General features: G+C 36.3%; 1 protein-coding gene across 1 annotated transcript in view; it reads right to left on the minus strand.

The window, feature by feature from the left end:
• Nucleotides 1–1,155: 1,155 nt before the first annotated feature.
• The window catches only part of LOC121414134 (ATP-dependent RNA helicase DDX18-like), a 32,007-nt gene continuing 17,976 nt past the window's right edge, over nucleotides 1,156–15,186 (minus strand). The window contains exons 5-15 of the mRNA XM_041607203.1: nucleotides 14,163–14,282; nucleotides 13,729–13,879; nucleotides 13,075–13,175; nucleotides 12,026–12,225; nucleotides 11,506–11,620; nucleotides 10,895–11,034; nucleotides 9,562–9,723; nucleotides 7,895–8,047; nucleotides 6,850–7,020; nucleotides 5,405–5,582; nucleotides 1,156–2,687 (exon numbers count right to left, since the gene is read on the minus strand). Coding sequence (XP_041463137.1) covers nucleotides 2,545–2,687; nucleotides 5,405–5,582; nucleotides 6,850–7,020; nucleotides 7,895–8,047; nucleotides 9,562–9,723; nucleotides 10,895–11,034; nucleotides 11,506–11,620; nucleotides 12,026–12,225; nucleotides 13,075–13,175; nucleotides 13,729–13,879; nucleotides 14,163–14,282 — 1,634 coding nt within the window. The 3' untranslated portion in view covers nucleotides 1,156–2,544. The remainder of the gene's footprint in view (nucleotides 2,688–5,404; nucleotides 5,583–6,849; nucleotides 7,021–7,894; nucleotides 8,048–9,561; nucleotides 9,724–10,894; nucleotides 11,035–11,505; nucleotides 11,621–12,025; nucleotides 12,226–13,074; nucleotides 13,176–13,728; nucleotides 13,880–14,162; nucleotides 14,283–15,186) is intronic.

Below are 15,186 nucleotides of genomic sequence, written 5' to 3' on the forward strand. Positions count from 1 at the left end.
TGTTGAAAATAAGTGAAACTTTAAAATGCCATTACTTTCTTATTTTACATCCTATTTTGATTAAATTTTCAGTGTTATGCTTGTTGAATTTTTCCTTTTTTATTCAAATCAAGTTTTTGTAGGGGTGGACTTGTCCTTTAGTACAAATGCATACAAATTAAAATAATAACAAGCATTGAAGGTTTCAGAAAAATCCATGGCAGATCAAAAAAAATATTAGAGATCTAATTTTGGATTTGTGATGTCATATGCCAGCAGCTCCACAATATGTCATGCAGGCCTAATACACATCCATAAATTCCATCTTTTTTTCATGGAACAGCATAAAATATTTTTCTACAGAAGGGGGTATGTGTCTGATGATATATCCCCTGCACAATTAAAATCACTTTCAATTTTGTTGAGAAAAATTCCATTTTGGTGAAGGTATATAACACACCTAACAGAGGAGCTGCTTGTCTGTGACATCACCATGCAAATCAAAACTTTTCTAACCAACCCCAAAAATCTATGAAAAGATAGGAAAAAAAAGGAACAATATTTTATTCAGAAATATATTGCATGCGAATTGTAAATACTACAAAGTAAATACAAGATAAATTCAAATGACTTTTTTAATAACGTGTGAATTTATTGAATTATATATCACATAATTGTGCATGAGTAGAGCATTTTTCACAGAACTAAGAAAATATTATTTGAGAAATGCCATAAAATCATAATTTTCTGGTTTGGCCCGACCCCAATTTTTCTCCATTCTTACATTTACTTTATGAACTGCTCAGGCCATGAGATCATTTCAACTTCTCAGATGAAGAAGAAAACAGAGAAAATTGGTTTCAGGAAGGGTCCACATACATAATGGATCAGACATGCATAATTAATGGATTTGCCAATATGTGTATCATTTATATTTCAAAAGCATATTTTATCAATTTTTTGTTCGATAACTAATTTTCACAAAAGTATTATAATTACTGAATATCAAGGGGGCAATTTCACCACAACAAAAAGTAGAATTTTATTAATAAATAGAGAAAATCAAACAAGCTAAATACTGAAAATATCATCAAAATCAGATGTATAATATTAAAGAAAGTCAGGATATTCAGAAACGTTGCTTAATTTCACAAAACAATAATATACCGGTACGCATCTTGGTAGATATGAAAATAAGGGAAAGTATGACATCACCCACTCAATAATTTATGTTGTCTTAATTTGTGAAATATGCAATTGTTCAATATTTTCCTGATGGTAATGTAAAACAACTTTTATTTCTCCTTGAACATTGAATTGTACCTTTTGTGGTTCAATCAAGAGGGTCGTTTTTGTCAAATCTGTTTAAAGTAAATAAATTGTGACACAATACAAAACAAAAGAAATAGTGAATTAGGGACATCATCAACTCTCATTTGCATATCACTGAGTTGTGCATATAACTGCTTCGTGAAAAATCAGCGAAATATTTAAATGTTACAACTTTCTTATTTCACAACTGATTCTGATAAAATTCCAATGTTGTGCTTGGTTGATTTTGCTTTATTGTTTTTCAAATATTTTTTCTGGGGTGGAATTACTTTAACTTTTAATTCATCAATGCCCCCTGCTGCCCCCCCCCCCAAAAAAAAGAGGAGAAAATCAACACAAATAAATAACAACATGTAAATATGAGAAAGAGAGACAGTGAACTGGAGGAATGGAGACAAGCATTTTTTTTAAAAAGAAAATAAAAAGTATTTCTCAAAGCGAACTTCCACTTAATTTCTGTACATCAATTGAGTTCACACATCAATTCAAAGCCATTTTATGTGGAGTAATAAGATAACGTTAATCAGGATTAATAATTGATGAAAATTATGAAACAGTTCACTCTCATATTCAGACAGAAAAAGCTGGGGCCATTAAGTGCAAGCCAATGTAACCAGTCACACTTGAAGTCGTAACTTACATCTTGAGAGGATGCCTGCTTTCTTCGCTGTTTGAAAGAAAGCATTCAGAAATTCTGACTTTGTCTTGTCTGTAATTTTTTATTGTCTATAATCATCTTGGGTCTAGGATGATACAGTAGATCTTGGTCTAATATCTTCTAGATGTTACCTTGAGAATGGTCTCGTCTTTGTTCTTTCCTTGTACATGTTTATAGATCTTGGTCCTGTCTTAGGAACTTTAAAACTGTCTATAACCTTCACCTTTAGGCCTAGATGTAAATTTAGTTCTTGGTCTAGTATCTTCTACCTGTAATCTTCAAAACTGTCTTCTGTCTTATGTCCTTTCATGGTATGTGTTTGTAGAACTTGTCTCATCTGGAATCTAATAACTGTGTCACAATCCTCATCTGAGACTCAAGACCAGTGGTCTTGATCAGATCTTGATCTGATATCTTCCTGCTGTAATCTTGAAAACTGTCTCCTCTCCTTCTTTCCTAGTATATGTTAAGATCTTATTCTTGCCTCATCTGGATTCTAAGAACTGTTCACAATCCTTATCTCAGACTCAGACCTGTGATACAATAGAAGATTTTGGTCTGATATCTTCCAGCTGTTATCTTGAGAACTGTCTCCTGTCCTTGTTCTTCCCTGGTATGTGTTTGTAGATCTTAGTCTTGTGGGCCATCTTCTGGTTGAGTTCTACATAGCTGAACTTCTTCCTGGCTTCACGCTGCTGCTTCTTACTGCCATAAACCACTGAGGGAGAAAGATGGTTAAGGATAAAAAACAACTCCCTTTGACTTGAAATTCAATTAAGTCTACATAGCTCAATCTTTCAATTAGTTAAAGCAGATAGGAACAAATAGTGCCATCTTGAATCCTCAACTACTCATACCTGGCCAGTTTCCTGACCCACAATGCTAATGTAGTCTAGTAATAAAGACCCACTTGAATGATAACATGCTAATTAACTACTCAATACATTTATACTGCAATAATTATGTCACCAAGTAGCAGAACAGATACGTTTTCTCTCAAAACATTTTAGTTTCTCTATGCAAATACAATTATAGGTCAATTTATTCTCTATAGTATTAGTAGATATCTGAAAACGTATATTTTACGACTATATATTTATAACACGCAGTCAATGAGAGACCACACACAGCTCACTCCCCCATAAAACATTGCCTAATTAAAGTAAGATTTTTAAGCACATATTCATTTCTTATGGGTTACATTTTTCTTAGTTGATGACATTTCTGTTGTTGCAACATATTCACTGGTATTAACAAATATCTATTCTACAAAGCTTTTATCACAGTTCTCAATCTCATATCACAAATATATACATAAGAGTATGGAAGTGTAATGGTGTAGTGGTTCTGACTACCTCATTTTTATTAGATGGTCAAGAGTACTAATCCCTCTCCATTCATCAACCCTAATCCACTACACTTGACCAAGGTTAAGTACCGTATATGTGGATCTGAAATTACTTTAATCACGGAAATGCAGAACGTGTACTCGGCTTTAATGTGATATTTGAGGTAATTATGCTGCATTATTATAAAAGTACCTATGGACCAATGGGCAGATCCAGGATTTTTCAAAAAGGGGGGCATTTTGGTGATTTACGTCAAAAATTTGACAAGCAAAAAAAGAAGCCTAAGTTTTCACTAAAAAATTGCCGGCCATCATTTTGTTCCAGAGAAAATTTTACAAGCAAAAAAAAAAGAAAAAAGAGAAAAAAAGGCTATCAGATCACATAAAAAAGAAATATGTCATAAGATAGAAATATTAAAAATCTACATGTATCTACTGTGTAGTTGTCTGTATCAAAGTTAAATCCCTTTACCCACACGATTTCCTACAGATTCACCTTCTTTATAAAACCCATACACAATTACCGTAAACAGAACTGAAACTAAAGAGAATATTAAAAAGAAGAGCCTTTAAAAGCATTATATAAAGATACAAAGAAATAGTCATTGACTGAGAGTTTTATGCACCTTTGTTTCGCTTTCTGTCAGCTATAAATAATCTATAGGCTAAATGTAATTTCCATGAACACACATATATTTTCCCAGGACAACTACATAGTAGTTACATTCAAGGTGCCTGGATTCCCAGAACAGCACAAGGAAATGAAACAAAATCTTGCCACACCAAATCTATATGGGCCCGGTCACACAAAGCTAAGTGCATGATCATGGGACTGCCGTGCAATCAAATGTGCAAATCAACAGTATGATCAATTGCTTAGTTATGTGTCACCGACCCCTGGCTTCATTCATGATTTTAAATAAGGTTGTTCGAGACCCAAGACTCTTGCCTGATTCCGCGATCGATTTGCAAAATGATCTTTTGACCCCCAGATGACCTTTGTTATCATCCTCATGAACACACAGGTGGTATTACCAAAGTATCATTTGTACCAAGTGGGATCAAAAGCGGTCAAGAGCGGTGTTGGCTCAGTCGGTAACGCGTCTGCCCGTCGAACCAAAGATCATGGGTTCGATTCCACCCTGGGCGGATGACTGAAGCCAGTGCGTTGTGTGTAAACGTCTCTCCTATGTTTCATAGATGCAGGCTATGTTAAAATGGAAAACACTCCATCCCTCGGATAGGACGTTAAATGGAGGCCCCGTGTAGAGGAGATTCACCACCTTTGCAGGTTAAGAACCCACTGCACTATTCGTATAAGAGTAGGGGGAAACCCCGGTGTAGTGGTCCACCTGCAACCCCCCAATCAGTTATATCGGGAAGAGAGACCTGCGGGCAATAGTGATTCAGTTCGCTTTTCGCCTCCCAGGCACAGGTGACGCCAAACAAATAATAATAAAACTGATGCAGAAATGTGAGCAAGTTGAACAATAACATTTTTGTTAAAGACCACTGGATGAACGGACTAACAGACCAAGAGGAAAAGTGATTACAAGTTCTCTGCCAAACTTTGTTCACGGCAGGCAAACAAAAAGGGGATTTTTAACCTTATCAGCCATTTGTCCATGAGCTATAATCTGTTGCAATAAGAACTGAAATCAAACACCATTCCAAAAATAATCACAATTTGATTTTGAGCCAATCAGACACATGTATCTAGGGCTTGTGAGCTTGCTGGTATTTGTTGTGTTTACATACTTCATAGAAATTGTTGATAATTTGCCATGGAAATATAGACAAATTGTGACAATTTTTCACAATTATTCATTTATAATATCTGCAAGATTTATTCTTAATATTAAAATTTGTTTAATAGGGATGTTTCTCCTGAGAACACTTGATCTGTAACCATTTGAGGGCCTATTTGTTTTCTGATCCATCAAGTTGTAACAAACCAACTATTGATGGAGTGCAGTTAGTATGAACACCAAATATCAAATGCGACATATCAAAACTTCACTCAGTTAAATTCCAACCTCTTACTTTTGCAAATAGAATCGATGGAGTGCCGTCAAAGAAAAGGATACTGAGGTCAACACTGGGTGGAACCTTGAAACCAAAGGATCTGGCAACCTTCTGTAGATCCAAGGTATTGACATCATAGATCTTCTTGAGACTGTGGGCGTCGTATGCTCGGACGTATCCCTTGTATGCTTCCTGGGCTGACCGGTGAAGGAAGTAGTTCTTCTCTATCAACTTTTCCAGCTGAAAGGAATGAGGTGGGATAAGTTATTGCCACAGGGAATTTAAATACAAAGAAATTAGATCTATATCTTCTTGGGTCACCAAGCAAGTCCTGTCCAATGAAGAGTATATCTTTCTTTGGTGCTGAAAGACTCCAGGGGCCAATTTTATGAAATTTTTAAATAAAAATCCATATTTTAATGTTCAAAGTAGGGTAATCAGAAATGGAAATCCTCAGAAAATTTGCTTACTCCATTAATAGTGAGCCCAGCAACCACTGAACAACGCCAGATTGATGTAGCTCTATCCATTATATTGTTGAACCCCAAACAGGGTAACAGCAACTCCTATTTTTTAACATCTTTTGGTCTCATGCGGCCGGGGGTTTGAACTCTTGACCTCCAGGTTGTGAGACGGATGATCTACCAACTGAGCCAACACTCTTATTAAGACTTGTGATAATCACAAATTTACAACTCGCTATTATAAGCTCCTGAAATCATTTGATCTGACTATCCGATAGTGAACTGTGAACTTGTTATCAGAAACTACTGAGCATTTGTTAATCAAGTCTTTAATATGAAAATAGACCTAGATCTTCAGCAGTGCATGGCTTTGGCAGGAGGGGGCAGATCAATGGTAAAGACCGTGTAAAACTGCAATGAAACTTTTACTATTTGCTGTATGAGTTTGGTGGAATATACAACAGGGAGCAGAATTTCACATTTTCTGGCAACTGAAGCCAGGGCTGATATTTACGATTGACGACTCATCGCATGTGCAGTCGATCAAACAAATCAACTGGGGTCTGTTGCAGAAAGAGTTGCGTTTAAACGCAAGTCAAAAAATCAATTGCAAGTCCAAAGTGCGTCCTGTTGATTGGTTGAAAATCAGGTTGCGCATGATTTTTAGAGTTGCGTTTGATTGCAACTCTTTCTGCAACGGGCCCCTGTACAATTAATCACAATGATTTGCGATTATTGATTGGGTATTTTTTATATCATATACACTCTAAAAATATGAGGTTAAAGTGCTTCATGAGGGTAATTATGTGTCCAACCAACATTAGGCATTTTTATGTATCCATTGTGATGAAAATTTTGCCCATTCTAAAGTAATTGCTGCCTATATTTTTTAACCTTACGGGACAATATGCTGCCCCGATTGCGTGCAATACTGCCCAAAATTGGTTGGACACATAATTACCCTCGCGTGCTGGTAAAAATTTACCCATTATTTTTAGTGTATCAGTCTATATACAAAACTAAAAAAGCTGAAAATATCTCACCTGAGATTGAATATCAGAGACCTTGCTCCAACTGAACTCAAACTCATTCAGGGGTACCTTGGCATGCTTCAAGTAACGTACAAAACCGAGCTCCTCTGGCCTAAGGATAAGGAGGGCATGACCTTTGCCCTTTAACCCTCGAGCTGTACGTCCAACTCTGTGGATGTACTCCTGCAGAAAAATAAGTCAAGAAAGTACATTTACAAAAAAAGTAATAATTTCTTTTTAACCTTTTTATCAAAATAGCATTAGTGTCTTTGTCAACTGTAACAGCACATCATTACATATCTGTTACAATGTCCAAATAACAACTCATTTCTATGACAAATCAGCTTACATACTGTACCAGATCAAGGGCAGGCTATCAGATTATCGACTTGATTTCATTTAATTTTGTTATTTCCATTTTCAACAATGACACTTTTTGTACATTTTGACATACAAATAACAAAACATATTTCAAGTATCCCTGTACAAAAATTATATTCAAGATTATTACATATCAGGTTGGAAATGGAGGAGGCTGATTTTACTACATTCATTTTACAGTTTGGCCCATCTAACACAAAGCTTTGAATTTTCAGGCCTTATCACTTTACAATCAGTTACTATTAAAGGCCATAAGAACAAGCAGCCTTAACATCCCTTCTTGAAGTCCTCTACTACTTGTATCTGGCCAGATACATTACCAATCATGCAACATTTTGAGCAGTGTAGTCTTGTAATACAGACCCACTTGAATGATGACACACTAATTCACAACTCTATGCATTCATATAGCAATATTTATGTTATAAAACGTTATAGAATAGCATAACAGATACCTTTCCTCTCAAACACATTTTAGTTTCTATACACTAAACGTGGGCTAATCTATCCACTGTATTAGTTGTTTATAGTTATCTACAGTACATATTCTATGACTAGCTTTTTATAACACAAGTCAATGAGAGACAACACATAGTCTTGGTCAGTTTGCTTCCCCTTTAAACTATGTGTCACCGGCCCCTGATTGCACTTCAACAAAAGACGTCACAACACTGACCTTTGGGTCATCTGAGGGGTCATACTGAACGATCCAATCAACGGCCGGGATGTCCAGACCTCTGGCGGCGACGTCCGTGCACAGGAGGATTCCTGTCTGGGCATTACAGAACCTAAAGAAGGTCTGGGTGCGTTTACTCTGCTTCTGTTTACCCTGGGTCAATCAACAAAGAAATACAGCTGGTCGGTGTCAAATGTTTTTTTTTAATATAAATCACCTTTTATTCATAAAAAAAGGGAATTAATTACAATTATGGGCCCAGGTTATCAGTTCTAAACGAACGTAATACAGGGCAACATAAATTGAATTCAGTATAGGTATACATAAACAAACATAAAACAAGAGATAATAATTATTTACATATCGAACGCGTCATTTCGATTCATAACAAAATTCATACTTAGAGTGATGAGAAGGGGAAGGAGGGGATATGCTATCCCTTGGTTGAACGTAAGTTGTTCTGATTTTAAAATAAGTTCATTGTACCAACATATGGTATTACAAAAATATATAAATTATGCATTTTTAACTATATGAACAGATAAAGTGTAAATTCACATAAGTAGGCCTACATCTTGAGTTTACATTTTATATATATAAAAGGTGTGATTATTGCCAGCAAAATATTGCCGAGTCTGAAAATTCTTTATACATTCATTCTGAGCTGCATTACATGATGGCAGGGAAGGGGGTAATGGAAGCAAGGCTTTCATCAGTGGGTGTCCAAGAGAAGTGGGCATTTGGGTACCGACTTATGATGTTCTGAGTTGGTTTAAAGCAATACAGAGAAGCATTTGTGGGCAATAAATAGTGTTTAACTTTTCATAGTCCACAATATTTAGGTCATTTTGTGTTATCACTATACCTCAACATAATTATATAATCATTATCGAAGATTCAATATTTTTTCAATACTGCATAATTTTGTGCTTCTCAAAATATCGCACAGCACTACAAAGAAATGATGATGATTATATCAAATAGGAAATTCCATAACATGTGGGGATCAGACCCCCTATATGTGGGATCTTTACGAAATCTGTTTTCTTGTTCAAATGAAAAGTTGCAATGTCCTGAAATCATAATGGCTTGAGCAGTATATGAAGTATAAGAAGAATGGAGGAAAATGGGCAAGGGTTGGAGGTACAAAAATGCTGAATCTTCAATGGAATTACACTTACATGTATGTCAACACATACCAAAGATAGCCTTACTTCTAATAAACCTATCATCTTCAATCTCTGGTCTTCTTCAAACCCACTCTTGCTTTTTTTTCCTCTCATCGTAACAGTCACCAGCCTGTAGCTTATGGATAGAACATAAAAAAGATCAGGAGGGAGCCAGTGCAATCTACACTGTAGGGGCCGCCTTACAAAGAGCAAAGAGTTACAATTGATCCGATCAATCTCGACTTCATGGAAATCCATCAATGTCAAAATGTGCACAATTTACTTTGTGATAGGAAATGTGCACAATTTACTTTGTGAACAAAGATAAGCACACTGAATTGTCAAGGAAACAATGAATGCACGAATATACATCATCTAGAAAATAATTTGAATAAACATGCGTTTTAGATGTTGACATTGCTGGCTTTCCATAGTTGTGGTTAATCAGATCAATCGCAACTCATTGTAAGACAGGGGCCTGGTCACAGCAAGACTTACATGTATAGAGTTGACCGGTAGATCAATGTAGTTGAGTAGCTCACTGTGGTATTTGACAGACATACAGGAAGAGAAGAACACCATCACCTTCTTGTTTCGATTCTTCTTCAGGAATGTGAAGAGCAGGAGGAAGCGCTTCTCTGACGGACATACCACGTAGCCCTAGTAGTCGGTATCAACATACAAAGAACCGTACATCAATTATATAGTTAAACCTGTCTTAGTGGCCTTCTTTCTGTAGTGAAACCTTGTTTTTACTGGCCATCAAATTGTACATGAAGCAAACTATCGTCCTCGATTAAACTGAATAGCTGTGAATTCAAGATTGTGCATATTCAAAGCTGGGTATTGCACCCAAACAATTTTGGATAATAATAACATTAGCTGGATTCATACAGTGCTTTTTGCCCGAGGTTACAAAGCACTTGCTTTTATTACCCCGGCTTTAGCTAGAGCTACCATCACCAAAGCTCAGTACATGCAAGGAATTAATCCTGCCGGGTACTCAATCACCTCACCTGGGTCGAGTACAGCACAGTGTGGATAAATTTCTTATTGAAGGAAAAACAAGCCATGGCAAGGATTCGAACTAACGACCCTGTTTGAAAGACGAGAGTCAGAACCACTAGACCACGATGTGCCCACACTGGATATTACTTGATACATGTAGCTTACATGGCTGTCTTGCACTAGATTCAGATCAAACTCAAATTGCAATTACTCAAAATTTATGTAGTAAAGAGATATTAATTTTTGATCGATTGCAATGCGAATTTGATTAAAATCTATCACAGTTATTTGTGAGACAGGGCCCGTTGCATAAAATGCACTATTATGATGACTTTGCCATCCAATTGTAACTACCATGATCTGCGGTTTGTCTTGGTGCAAGACGCAATTTATTTTCATTTAATGAATATTCATGGCATATGTTCTCCGCTTTCAAATTTTATAGTATTAAGGTAGCTGTCTTACAAGACCTCTATGATTTTTTTACAGCTATACCTAATTTCAATACACTATCTATACCAAGATGTATTTTCATATAATTGAATTGCTTTATTTCATTTTGAATTGCATATTTATCCATATGTGTTGTAAAATGATTTTAAAATTTGGAATTAAATAAAGTTGAACTTGAACTAAGTTGAATGACCATGGTAATGCTGATCAACAGCCAATCAATATCAAGGATTCCATGCAAGTTACCATAGCATGGTAACTTTTATGCAATAGGTCCCTGGTCAGTCAAAACAAATATCACCGACATACAAGGGCCTGACGCAACAGCAATGCCTAACACTTTCATCTCTGACCTTTGACCTTCCCCTACCTGTTCTAAGCCATCGACTGTAGCTGATTCCTTGTGATCATCCACTCCTACATACACTGGCTCCTTTTTGAGTGATATCCTCGCTAGATCCTCGGTCTTGCGGGTCTGGGTGGCTGAGAAGAGCGCTGTTTGTCTTCTCTCTGGAGGAGTACAATATTTAGAATAAAATGTCAAATGCAGCCATTCTAAGTACCCCCCCCCCAAAAAAAAGGAGAGTGATAATGGCATTGGCAACAAAAATAACTGTTGGTATCTTTTGCGTTAACACACAAGCATTATATCATTATTTAAACATGCAACAAAAAGTTATTCCCAGAAATAGAGAAATAGTTCAAAGACACAAATATCCCTTTGCAAACAATGTCTCCCTGCCCTAGGGATGCCCTTCAATTTCATTCACTTAACCTGTAAAGAAGTTGGCATGCAAAAACAAACAGACAACAATATATGCTGTACAGTATGAAGTCTGAGAAAGCTCAAAATGTGCCATTGGCGCCATCAGTTTCCTCCTTTAACACATATGAAGATGTCAAGGCCTAAAGTCAGACAAAAACCAAATGACTGGCATCTCTGTATATCTATAACTAAAGCATGTAGGAGAGAGGACTTACTGGGGAGCAGTCTGATGATCTGTTTCATTTCTTCTTCAAAGCCAACCTCTAGGATCCTATCAGCTTCGTCAATGATCAGGCACTGGAGATTCTTGTACATGAACTGTGGTGTGTTCTGAAAGTAGACAGTGTGAAAGTATACATGATGATTATGGATGTCAATCTTGTAAACAGAAAAAAGGTATAATATTGACATCAGAAAATGCTAGTATGAAATCTCTATATTTATTTAGCAAATGTAAAGAAAGGGGTTCACCCTCAAAAACATGTTTGCAGGAATTATGATCTATCAATGCTATGAAAGAAACAGATAAAGTGCTAAAAATTTGTTTACAATGTAAGAAACAAAGTATACATACAATATAGGTAAATACTTTATATTGATAAATTTGATATGAAAGCCAACAATTGGTGGAAAAGACAATATATCTGATATAGTAGGCACCATATACATGTATTTGAAATATATTGGAAATATCCCACTTTGGTTCAAATGGTTGTCCAAATACTTGAGCCTTACCTGCATATGGTCAAGCAGTCTGCCCGGTGTGGCCACCATGATGTTGATTCCTTTGGCCAATTTCTTGGCCTCCGTGGTACGGTCAGTCCCACCCATGATCAGTCCAAACGTGTGGTAGTGGTGCTCCAACAGCTCTTTGAGGACACCATAGGTCTGCATAGAGAGCTCGCGGGTTGGTGAGATGATCAGTACTCCAGTACCTGTATCAGATCACCGCAAGGGTAAGGGAGGAAATGTGTATGATGGTCAATACTCAACAGAAAGGAGATGTCTTTGAGAACAGTATCCATAAAGGCATCTGTGTTAGCATTGTCAACATAAAAATATTTCCCCAAATATCACTGAAATTTTTTTTGTGTGTTTAAATTTGGTGTAGTTCAAGCACTGGTTAAAGATTAGCTGGCAGTAGGAGTAATGATTAAGCTACTTTTTATAAAAGGATATGCATAACCAGGGTTTCCACCGAAATTTGAAAACAGAATTCCATGACTAAATTGCTGCTTTCCAAGACACCCCATGACGTCCCAGGAGTTATGTAGAATTTGGGATGTCACATAACTGGGAAAGTTGGAAATCATGAACACCAATAATAATAGCAGAGTATGATCACAGAGTAGGAGAGTTGCGAGACACGGCAAACAGGAAAGCTGTCATAGCCAAGAGGTAAATGCAATTCCATGACTTTTCACAAAATTTTCCAAATTCTCTCGACTTTTCCCTGACTTTCCATGACCACAATTTTTCCAGGATTTTTTACAACTATGGGAACCCAGGATTTTCCATGACTGTGGGAACCCTGATAACAAATCCTGCCTCAGATAATTCTTATACTATACTTTGGAACAGTTCAAAATATTTTTTATGCATTTCTCAAACTAACAAAACATACATAGATATAAAAATTCCCATGCGTTACAAAAATGGTTGCATCTAGCTGTTTTGATCAACTATTACCATTTGAAAGGAAAATCAAAATGAGGATTTTACATGCTTTAACTGAAATAAGAAATTTAAATAGGAAAAGAAACCCAATTATATAACTAACTCACCATTTCTTGGCATGAACTTGAGTTTGTACATTAGTTCTACCGCAGGGATGAGGAAGGCCAACGTCTTTCCGCTTCCCGTCTTCGCAGCAGCCAGAATGTCTCTGATGATATGTGGAGGAATTGGTGAAATCAGGAAAAAGTATAATTAGTAGGTATCATTGCAACATTACCACCACTATCATCACAGTCATGACTACTGTCATCAAGATCAACATCATTGGCATCGTAGTCATCATTATGGTCATCATTATGATCATAATTACCATCATGATCATGATCATCATCACTATCAGTACCAATACAATCATCATCATCATCGCCGTCGTTGTCATCATCATCACAACCACCACCACCACCACTATCATCATCATCATCATCATCAGCATCGTCATCATAACCATCTCCATTATCATCATCGTCATCATTACCACCATCATCATCAGTAGGCATGATGATCAGGACCATCGTCATCATCATTATCATCACCACCATCATGTATTCCATACGTAACTTATCAATTTACCTTCTATCTCCTTGAAACAAATGGTCTGTAGACAATTCAGTTTAAAAAAAAAATCAAAATGAATTCCACAATCCTAAGACAGTGTAACTGTTATCATCATCATCTCAAAATCAAATTTGACTCAAACTCACTTGCCCTCCAGCATGTGTGGTATAGCTTTGTGTTGGATTTCCGTCATATGAGTAAATCCCATATCGGCCACGCCCTTCAACGTCAGATCAGATACTTTATCCGTCAGCGAGGAAAAGCTGGTGTCTGATAAGATCTCTTCCGTACCTGTCACTGAGAGAGATATGAAGGTTGTTATTATTATGCATGCATAAAGTTATTATATAAGGTTATACATGCTAAAGGTTAAATAAAACATACCATTATATCAACATGTATGCTTCTTAATATGCTTATAATATCAGGTGATATATACGCTATGTTAGCAAGTATGAAAATGATTACAGCTCATCTATGAACAGGACGTTTCAATCTATGTGAGGAATACATTCAACTTTTAAGTAGCTCATAAGTTCCTCCTTATCTAGAATCAGTTCTGTTTTAATGATACACTCACTGTCAGCTTCTTCCTCTTGACTGGCTTCTTCTTTATCTTCACCTTCACCTTGTTCTTCGTTCTCTTTCTCGTTCCCTGCGTCTTCATCCTCTGGTTCTTCAGTTCGAGGTATCTTTGTATCTGGGTCAACAGAGAACATTGTTGTTTTTTAAGGGATGAGTTAAACAAAAATAAATGTAAGCAGTTGCAGTAAACACTGATCTCATGATTAAGTCTGTAAAAACAACCTGTCACCATATAATCCTAGATCTAGATCTGGTAGAATCACATAAACTGAACTTTATGAAATCATGAAATCCATGCTGAAAAACAATCACACTGTAGATTACCAAGAAAGATGAAAACATGTGAGATAGTGTATTATCATCGCTTTGTAAGAGACCCAACAATTTGGTGAAATGTCATGTTTATTTTGTTTATATCCCAGCAATTACACGATTTCTTCCAGAATTCTTTGGCACAATTTTTTTTTATTCATACATACAGACACTTGGATGGCCATTTTATTGGATTCTGTATGAATTTATTTTGAAGTCGCAACCACAACTGGCATTTATTTATAACTTTTTGAAAAGTAGACAATCAACAATTCCTGAACCTTTTGAAGTTAATATGAAAATCATCTAACTAGGCAAAGACTTCCATAGGATGTGCTTGCAAGCAACGAATACGAAAAAAAAGAACTTCAAAGTATCTAAGGTTTGCCCATTTCTTCCTACCAACTAGCTAATAGACCAGTTCGTAGTTACTCCATGGGCAATTTTGGTCAAATGACCTTTCATTTTTTTCATCATGATAGGCAGATTTCAAAGCAAGATATTACGTAAGCGTGCCTTACATAGTAGGATGAAGAAATTGAATAGACCAGGTGACTAGAATAGCACACCAATGAACACTTGATGAAGGTATTTGTTGCATTCCTACTTTAATGCATATCTTAGCATGTTGCACAATGTACTTAACAAACTGAAATACCCGTCGTTCGTGGAAGCATTGTTGTTTTTTGTGGATGTTAATGAAAACG

This window comes from Lytechinus variegatus, chromosome 4, assembly GCF_018143015.1.
Source record: "Lytechinus variegatus isolate NC3 chromosome 4, Lvar_3.0, whole genome shotgun sequence".
Lineage (NCBI taxonomy): Eukaryota > Metazoa > Echinodermata > Echinoidea > Temnopleuroida > Toxopneustidae > Lytechinus > Lytechinus variegatus.